Genomic DNA, 9,516 nt, shown 5'->3' with positions numbered 1-9,516 from the left:
CACACATAAATAAATAAAATAAAAATTTAAAAAAAAAAAAAAGTTCTGAGTTTATCTGCAGCACAAAGAGGAAGGTGGAGGAGAAGGAGAAAAAGATGCCATTATCCCAGAAAAAGCCAGAGCATTCACTGAAAACTGAAAAAAAGAAGAATTCTGAGTAGGGAGGTGGCAGGATTCCAAAAGGAGGCAAAGAGGAAAGTTGCACAGAAGGACCATCCTGCTCCAAGAGTGGGCGGGAGGCTAGACCCTGCAATTAGTAGACGTCATAATGGAGGCTTTGTTTGTTTGGGTATTTTCGAGACAGGGTCTTGCTCTGTAGTCAGGCTGGCCTTGAACTCACTGTGTAGTCCAGCTGGCCTCAAACTTTGGATCCTCCTGCCTCAGCCTCCTGAGCTCTGCTGGGATTATGGAGGCACCATAGCCCAGAGGTGCCACCGTACCCGGCCATAGAAAGCAATATTTATGTCACTACGCTTTGTCTCTCAGCTTACTTCCAATTGTTCTTCTCAGTGACTTGGAACTATGCCGCGTTACTCATTCATTCGCTCACTCAATATAAACAGCATTTGGGTCAGCCTTATCGTCTGTGCCAGGCACTGCGCGAGATGCGTGGTGAGCCAAAGAATTAAAAGAGCCCACTGCAAAAGCAGTTAAGTCAGTGACCACCTCACGCAAGGCGCAAGACCCTCTGTGCCAGAGACCCCTGCAGGGCAAGCAGGGCTCCTCCCCAACAGGCTGTTTAGCATCTGTTGGGGAAAGACTCTGCTCCAGCTGATTCAGCCCTGTGAATAACGTGGCTGACCCCTTGTGTTCCTCAATGCTAGGTCACTGTGACAGAACAGGTGAGAAAATCGACTTGAAAGAAGGAAAGGCCGAGTTTGGCTCCTGGCTTCACAGGGTTCCATCCATGGGGACGCAGAAGTGCACGGTGGAAATGTGTGACAGAGGAGGCTTCTTTCCTGTGATAGAAGGAAGCAAAAAGCAGAGCCAGGAGAGGCCAGGGCCACGTAGCCCTTTCGAGGGAGGGCACAGCCTGGGGACCTGACTTCCTCTCCTCATGCCCCATCCACCCCCAAGGGCTCCGTCTCCCAACACCAGCCCAGGCAGGGGCCGAGCTGTCCATGTAGGGGCCACTGCGGATGCAGCCCATGACACCGTGCTGCTGGCTCCTCGTGTGTAGCTAAGGAATCCTGAGGTTTCATCTTTTTTTAATTTTTTTTTTTTTAATTTTAGGGAAGGGTCTACAGGGTATTCAGGGTCTCACTACTAGATCAGACTCATAGTGATCCTCCTGTTTACAGCTTCCCAGGGGCTGGGATTACAGGCACACACCACCACACCCAGTCTCAATTGCTATCTCAGCACACCCCTGGGGCAGGACTGGCGTGACAGGACCACGGATCGAACCCCCAGCTCCTGCACTTCCTTGCAGGCACTTTAATCTGCTGAGCTATTTGGCCAGCCCATGTGATTTCATCTTAAGGCCTCATTAAGCCTGGCCCTAGTTGACAAACTGTCCTAAATTTCAATCTGTGCATCCCTAGTCCTTAGCACAGAACCAGGCTAGAAGTTCACAACAAATACTCAATGCACTGAATGAATCAGCCAAATGAGCTCTCTGGAGGCCATGGCCTCGCCCAGCCCAAGAGCGCATAGCCATGGAGAACTGCTGTACACCCCTCCCCTCCTCTCTGTCTTTTGTGTTGGGCATGGGCGGCTCATCCATTGAGCTCTGCACTGGTGCCAGAAACATCCGTGAGATCTGGGACTTCATTCCTTCTGTGGCTCAGACAGTGGGGGGAGGGTTATACGTGGTGATCTTCTCCATTCGTTGTTCATCGTCTCCCTGGAGGAGGTGGCCCTGCGCCCACTTCCTATCCACTGAGCAGCCGTTTTTGGGTTGTAGATGGACCGAGGCGAATTCCAGCAAGACTCAGTGCTGAAGCAGCTGGAGGTCCTCAAAGAAGAGGAGAAGGAATTTCAGAACCTCAAGGTAAGAGTAACCACAGGTTATGAGATGTGACCGTAGCACCTGGTCTTTACCTCGGGGGGTGCTAGCCCCAATCCACCCAAGAATAACAGGAAGAGAAGGGGAAGCCAGGGTAGAGGCTAGGGACAGGTGCGCCCCCTCCTAGAGGTGAGTGCTCCCAGCCAAGACACCCACTCTCCCCCACCAACACAAAGGGCTGAGAGTTAAGTCTGCGTTCCACCCAACTCTCCTCTCCCACTGCTCTTCACAAATAGATTTTAAAACTCACTATGTTCTGGACAAACACACACCCAAAAAGAAAGTCTGACCTTCAGTGCCCTGACATAAATCCAGTCAGGAGCTGCCAGTTCCTGCCATTTAGTGCCTAACTGACCCTGCGGCCACTTAGACATGAGCCAGCCTCTCTGCTGCTGGTGTCCCCGCTGTGGCATTAACCCTTCCTGCTCTGCCCCAACCTCCCCACTTGCTCTTTTCCTCTCTGCCCCATGACCAGTGAGGTCTCACCAACAGTGCATTCCCCCTTCTGCCCTCCAGGACCCCACCAACGGCTACTACAGCGTCAATACCTTCAAAGAACACCACTCGACCCCGACCATCTCCCTGTCCAGCTGCCAGCCAGACTTGCGTCCCACCGGCAAGCAGCGCGTGCCCACGGGCATGTCCTTCACCAACATCTACAGCACCCTGAGTGGCCAGAGCCGCCTCTACGACTACGGGCAGAGGTTCGTGTTGGGCATGGGCAGCTCCTCCATCGAGCTCTGTGAGCGGGAGTTCCAGAGGGGCTCCCTCAGCGACAGCAGCTCCTTCCTGGACACACAGTGTGACAGCAGCGTCAGCAGCAGTGGCAAGCAAGATGGCTATGTGCAGTTCGACAAGGCCAGCAAGGCCTCAGCCTCCTCTTCCCACCACTCCCAGTCGTCTTCCCAGAACTCCGACCCCAGTCGACCCCTGCAGCGGAGGATGCAGACTCACGTGTGAGGACCACACACCTTGGGTGGGGAGAGGCAGGGCAGGAGGCAGGGCAAGGACCAGGGATTCTGCTGCTGCCCTCCTCGGAAGCTCCGATCAAGCACAGACCTGAGTTCCTGGCTGCAGCAAAGCCAGAGGCCCCAGGGCCTGGGTGGGCGGGGAAATGGCAGTGGGGTGCAGTCAAGGGCACTGTGCTTGGTGCTGGATGCCCTGTCCCCCACCCCTCCCTAGGGGCCCCTCCACCATCTGCTCCTCCCATGGCACTTGTGGCAGCTATGACTTTCTTTCACGAACCTGCCGTCCACTCTCCGGTCCCCCCCTGGGCTTTCCCGCTACTGCCCGTCAGCCCTCCCCTCACCTGTGCTTCTAGATGGACCTGGGGAGGACAGGGAGCTCTTCACAGTCCTGAGCACTCCAGAGACCCCAGCTCCCCCTGCAGCTCGCAGCCCAGGCCTCGGTGGCTGACAAGCCAGGAATTGCCCTGGCCAAAGGAGCACACTGTCCAGGAGCCCACCCCCAGTGCGTTTGGTGTTTTGTGTCCATACTCTTTCGGTTCTGTCCTGGAAGTGGGACTGGTCCAGTGCCTGTGGGAAGCGGGAGGAAGAGGGAGGAGAGTGTGAACAATGCCTGCCTGGGGAGCCCTTCGCTGCCCACACTCCTTCCCAGGCCTGGCTCCCCTGCCCGCTTCCTGTACTCCCCTCCTCCCTGCAGCACAATTGGAGTTAATATAAGGAGTGTGTGAGTCTCTGTGGTCAGGGTTCTTTGCATAAGTCCTGGAGTGTTTCCTGAGGGTGTGGTCTGAGGGGGCTGGAGGCCAGGCCTTTCTGGGACTTGCTTTCTCAGCTGGTGAACACAAGAACAGTGATCCTGTCTTCAGTAGGACTCATGGGCAGGAGAGACAGTTCACCTGCACCCCAACACCCATCACCTGAGAATAAATGCTAGGCCCATCACCCCAAAAAGTCCATTCTGTTCTTTTGTTCCTGTGATGGCATGGGAAAAACTGCAGCACTCCATGTATGTCTTGGGAACCTGAGGCGCTGTGCCCTCTCTGGTCCAGTGAGCCCGGACAAGGAAGACCATTGCCAGGTCTTCTGGTGGTAGTCACAGCACCCACAGACAAACTCGCCTCCTTTGTACTCGGGCCTCACCCCAAGAATGGGGAAAAACACTAACCCCAGTTCCTGCCAAACATGGTCACGGCAACATGGCCAGGCTGGACACTGGCCAGGGCATTCTAGTCTTTACCATCAGCAATATTTTGCAAAGGAAAGTCCCTCCACTTCAGGCTTGTGGGAGGGAGGAGGCTTCCTGGGAAGGGTGTAGCCCACCAATGATGGGACGCAAATGTTATTCTAGGGGTCAGGGATATGGCTTAGCAGTACAATGCCTGCCTGGCAAGTGTGAGGTTGTGAGTTTGATTTCCGGTACCAAAAAAAAAGTCATGCTAGGAATGGTCTTGCTAGAGTGGGAAGCTTGGCATAGTCATGGCAGAAGAGGTGGGGAACAAAAGCAGGTTAAGAATGATGGATGTATACCTAAGGTTGGCGGTTCCCAGCTGGCCGTAAACCTTCCCTGGTAGTCTGTACTCATCATAAAAGCATCAGTGAAAATGTCTGTGTTTCTTCTCAGACATCAATTCCTTGGATGACCTCAGTCCACCAATTTGGACTTTTTATTTTTCCTTTTTGAGACAGTGTCATTATTCCAGGGTGGTCTTCCTGTGTCAGCCTCCCTAGTGCTGGGACTACAGACCTGAGTCACCACTCGGTTCCAGGGAACAGATTCCATTGCAGGGTCTTCGTAGCTTTTCCATACAAAGGACTTTCCTGCTTTGATCATGTATTCTAGTATTTCAAAACTACCCACATCCAGGAATATCCTCCTTTCCAGCTCCCAAGGGAGTAGAAACCCATCTGAAGTGAAAGTGCACATCTTAATCCCATGTTCTGGTTTGGCTACTGGCCTCTGGCCTCTTAAGGTTAATCTTGTCAAGTTTTCCCTTTTCCCATATAAATTGTCCCTTTGGCAATAAGAAACAAGCATCTGAGACCATATGCAAAATGCCTCTATGGGGCTGGCCAGATAGCTCAGTGGGCAAAAGTGCCTGCTTAGGCAGAGTGGATTGGCTGGGGTTCCAGCGTGCTATGCCAGCCCTGTCCCCGGGGCTCACTGAGATGACCAATTGAGACTGGGCATGGTAGCATATGCCTGTGACCCCAGCTCTTGGGAGGCTGAAAACAGGAGAATCACTGAGTCTGATCTACGTGGTGAGACCCTGGAGACCCTGTACTAAAGTACATAAACACACACACACACTGCTTCTATGCACTAGAAAGGGAGAAATGACTTTAAGATGTGCCCATTCATTTCTCTTCATCCTCACCTTGGAAGTGGACTCACAGTCTACCTCCTACCCCTACCAAAGCTTGCTTTGGCCTTGGCCCCTTGCCACCCTGCCCGCATAGGGTAGAAGTGTCCATTGTTCTTTAAAACTCAGGATTACGACAGAATAACCAGAAGAACAAGGAAGAAAGGTGTCTGTGAAACAAAATGAGCCATTCACCCTCGCACACTCCCAGGGTAAGAATGTAAATGGTCATGGAAGATTACCAAGAAGCAGCAAGCAGCCATGGTCAGACAGACTCCATGAAGTCCAGCATGCTGAGCTCTGGGCACCCACAGATACCACAGGAATCACCCGAGGGGTGGGGGCCTCAAGTATAGGCTTCATGAGAGGGAGCCGCACAGAGGGAAAGTGCGAGGGTGGCCTAGGGTTCTCTTGGCCATTGAGCAAGAACTCTGAGTTGTGAAGCTTAAAGCATCAGACTTAAGATAGAAATCAAACACACAGGTTTAGATGCCACATTGCTTCTCCTAGTGAGAAACCCAAAGGGTCAGTGAGAGGCATAATGGAGGATAGACATTAGGGGGCAGGAAGAACATGGGAAGGGAAGTGAGAGAGGGGGAAGAGAGAAGGGAATAAAACAAAGAGTAAGCGTTAACGCCAAAGACTTGCCCAAGGTCACTGAGCTAAGAATGTCAAACATGAGTTTCAAACACACTTGATTTCCACTCCAAGATGTTTTCCTCTCACAGAGAAAACACAAAGCCACTCATCCCGGAATGCAGACGGGAGTGGCTGCTGGTAAAGGCCATCTGCTAGCAGCTGCTCCGGGGCAGGCTGGATAAGGACAAGGACAAGCCAGCCTCCATCAGGAAGGCGGGATTGGCATCCTCCTCCTGAAGTCCCCAAATGACCTGGAAAGACCACAACTCCCTGGGAAACAAAGCTATTCTGTGTGTCAATCCATCCCCTTCCCTGCCAAGGCCAAGATCCAGTTTTCTGATAGCTTTAGCCTCATTCCTGGCTCAGAGGCCCTGGCTGAAGGCCCGGTGTGTAATGCTCAGGCTCGCTATCTGCCTGTGAAGGCCAGAGTTCTTTCCACAACCTCTGCAACTTCCACGGAATAGGAAGTGCTCCCACGTGAACGGTTAAAATGCCACATCCACACCACCTCTGATGAAGCTTATTTAAGCAAATCTCATACAGTGATAGGTCTGGAAGCCACCTTGGAGTTCCTGGGATGAAAAGGAACCAGGGAAATGAAAATGAACCGGATTCAACCTTGGGGATTGCTCAGCACAGAAGGAAGGGAGGGAGGGGGACTGCACCTCTCTCTTCCTAGCTGGGAGGGGGACGCTGCTGTTTGCTCTTGCAGAGCTCAAACACAAACCACAAAGTGTGTTTTAGCTCTTCCTGGTGTGTATAATGTTTGTGATGGCACTGCTGAAAAAGACAAAGGACAGTCCTTTGTCCTGGTGTCTTCTCTAGAAATGTTCCCTATAAAACAAGCATAATTTATTTAATTAATTCATTTATTTGCAGTGCTGGACATCAAACCTAGGGTCTCAAGCATGCTAGATAAGCACTCTACCACGGAGGCTGCCTATAACTCTAAAACTCTTTATTACCATAAAGGTAGAGATACTTAAGTATGAAGATTTCTTAATTCATTTATAGATATTTTTTCATTTTAAATGCCATTTGGTATGCCTTATGTAAAGAAATAGCCAGATGGGTGAGTTGGCACACACCTGTGGTCCCAGCACTCAGGAGGCTGAGTCAGGAGGGTTGCCATGAGGTAGAGGTCAGCCTGGGCTACATAGTGTGCTCAAGGCCAGGCTGGACTACATAGTGAGACTCTTGTCTTTTTTTTTTTTTTTTTTTTTTTTTTTTTTTTGAGACTCTGTCTCAAAAGGAAAAGACACATACAGGTAGACCACCAGCATCCCAACTAAATCTTGGTTTTTCCTTCCCCTTTAAAAACATCTTTGAAAGTCTCTTATCTGAGTCAATTTTGGAATCCGCAACCACAATCCAGCCCATGGCAGCAGTCTCTGAGAGTCAGGAAAGAGCTTTCTGCTGAGAGGTGCTGTTTTCCAGGAAGGTTAATGGTGTTCTCCCACGCACCTCATACTCTGCTCTTCCTAACCAAGTCCTAAATTGGGGAAACTGAGAATTTTTTCACAACTCACTCTTCCTTCCTGAACAAGGACTTATTTGCCCTAGGACCATCAATGTTCCCCTCCATAACTGCTGATCTTCCTCCATCCACCTCCCTTCCTCTCTAATGCTAGGTCTTTGACATGCAATCTTTTTTTGCGGTACCAGGAATTGAACTGAAGACCGTGCGCTTGCCAGGCAAGTGTTTATTCTACTGAGCTATCTCCCCGGCCCTGCAATCTTTTAATACTACAAGCCCTATGGTTTTCAGTCCCTACCACAACCATCAACTTGAAGGCTTTCTGTGAGGGAATAGGGTATAGCTCAGTGCAGAGGCGTCCTTGTCGCAGCCCAAGAAGTTTGTATTTGTAATGCCATGAAGTTACTGGAATTCTAGCAAGTTAATGCCAACCTACCACTTCCCAGTGCAACCCGTGGTGAAAATCAAGACCCTGAGGCACATCTGTAGTTATGGGGAGCCAGAGGGTCCAAAGTCCAGGCACCATGATGGCTATCAGGAACGAAGGCCTCCGCCCTTGGCCAAGCCTGGGCTTTATTAATTCTGAAGAAAGCAGTGGCTTGAGGATGAGGGACTGTGAGACTGGCAGGCAGTAGGTGAGGGCTGCGAGCTGGGCTGGGTGGAAGGCCCGAAGCCACCTCTGCGAGATGCAGAGAGAGGGCCGTGCAGAGGGAGTAACCTGCATAGCACAACTGAGGTAGCGCCTAACGTTTAGGGGCTGGCGCTTCAGCTCTGAGGTGCAGTCTTTTTTTTTCAGAACCAGGAATTGATCTCAGGACCTTGCGCTTGCCAGGCAGGTGTTTGTTCTACTGCGCTATCTCCCAGGACTGAGGTGCAATCACCCTTTAAGCCCCAGGAAGCCATAGCCTCTGTCGCCAGACTCCACCCCACCTCATCTGGCTCACACAAGGGAACAATGGGTGAGGGATCTGGGGAAACACGGCCTGACTCCTCACGGACATCAGCACTGAGGCTGGACCAGTATGCATTGCTTAAAGCCAACTGAAGGGATAAGGAAAAGTCGTAGCCACCTCACACATGGCAATATATCAGGGCCAAGCACCTGCTTAGAATGTGTAAGGCCCTGGGTTTGACCCCCAGCACTGCAAAATAGACAAGGGGTATATTTTTAAAATATACACCATTGACAAGACAAATAATCAAACTATGATCTATATCCTTGATTTTATATATACAGTATGTATACTTTCCCTAGTGCTGGCAATTGAACCCAAGGCTTTGTACATGCTAAGGATGTGCTCTACCACTGAGCAACACCCCAGCCACTCCTGGTTACCCTTATGTCCCTGTATTCAAATACCCACCTGCTACCCCATGTCCCCAGTGTCCTCCTCAAGGACTACCCACACATCCCCTCACAGGGCAAGGACCTTTTCAATTCTTGGTCAAGAAAATCCGTCAAGGTCCACGACCAGGGAACACCAGACAAAAATACTTCCTTCTGCTGCTACTTAACCATATGGCCCTTGACAGTATCTCCGAATGCAAAAATGAGAACATGCAAAGAAGATGCCTTTTTAAATATGTTGTGGTGACAAATCTAATATACTAATATTCAAAGAGATGATCAGTGAAGCCATATCTTCATTGCTAGAACTGTGATATTAATTACATGGGGCTTTTGTGAAACCTGTTCCCAGTTAGACAAGAGGAAAAGCTGTACTTGGGATGGCTTCTGAATACAGGCAGGGATCCAGCCCCAGGGCAGTCAGCTTCAATTAGCCAAACACACGAGCAGGGGGCCAGGTCAAAGGTCACACCTCTACCACCCTTGCATTTTAGGGCAGGACCTTGCTGCTGGACAACTAGAAATTATATTCTTGACAGCACTGGGCATTGTACCTTCTAGAGAAATCCTAAAACAAGACAAGCAGAAACAAGTGACACATGGGCTGGTGAGATGGCTCAGTGGTCTAAAGCACCTACTTAGAACAAGCTTAGCAAAGCACGGGGACCACGGTTCAATCCCCCAGCACCACATGCCAGCCAGCCCTGCCCCCTCCCCCCCCA

The 9,516-nt window shown here is 50.9% G+C and overlaps 1 protein-coding gene across 3 annotated transcripts in view; it reads left to right on the top strand.

Annotated features, from left to right (window-relative positions):
* Kirrel3 (kirre like nephrin family adhesion molecule 3) overlaps positions 1 to 3,875 on the top strand; it is a 583,940-nt gene extending 580,065 nt beyond the window's left edge. For all 3 annotated transcript variants that reach the window (XM_004641408.3, XM_004641406.2, XM_004641407.2), the window contains 2 exons: positions 1,907 to 1,993; positions 2,525 to 3,875. In XM_004641408.3, coding sequence (XP_004641465.1) covers positions 1,907 to 1,993; positions 2,525 to 2,968 — 531 coding nt within the window. In that variant the 3' untranslated portion in view covers positions 2,969 to 3,875. The remainder of the gene's footprint in view (positions 1 to 1,906; positions 1,994 to 2,524) is intronic.
* Positions 3,876 to 9,516: the final 5,641 nt, after the last annotated feature.

The sequence above is a fragment of the Octodon degus genome, unplaced genomic scaffold (assembly GCF_000260255.1).
Source record: "Octodon degus isolate 3935 unplaced genomic scaffold, OctDeg1.0 scaffold00136, whole genome shotgun sequence".
NCBI lineage: Eukaryota > Metazoa > Chordata > Mammalia > Rodentia > Octodontidae > Octodon > Octodon degus.
This window is presented reverse-complemented; position numbering and strand designations above follow the sequence as displayed.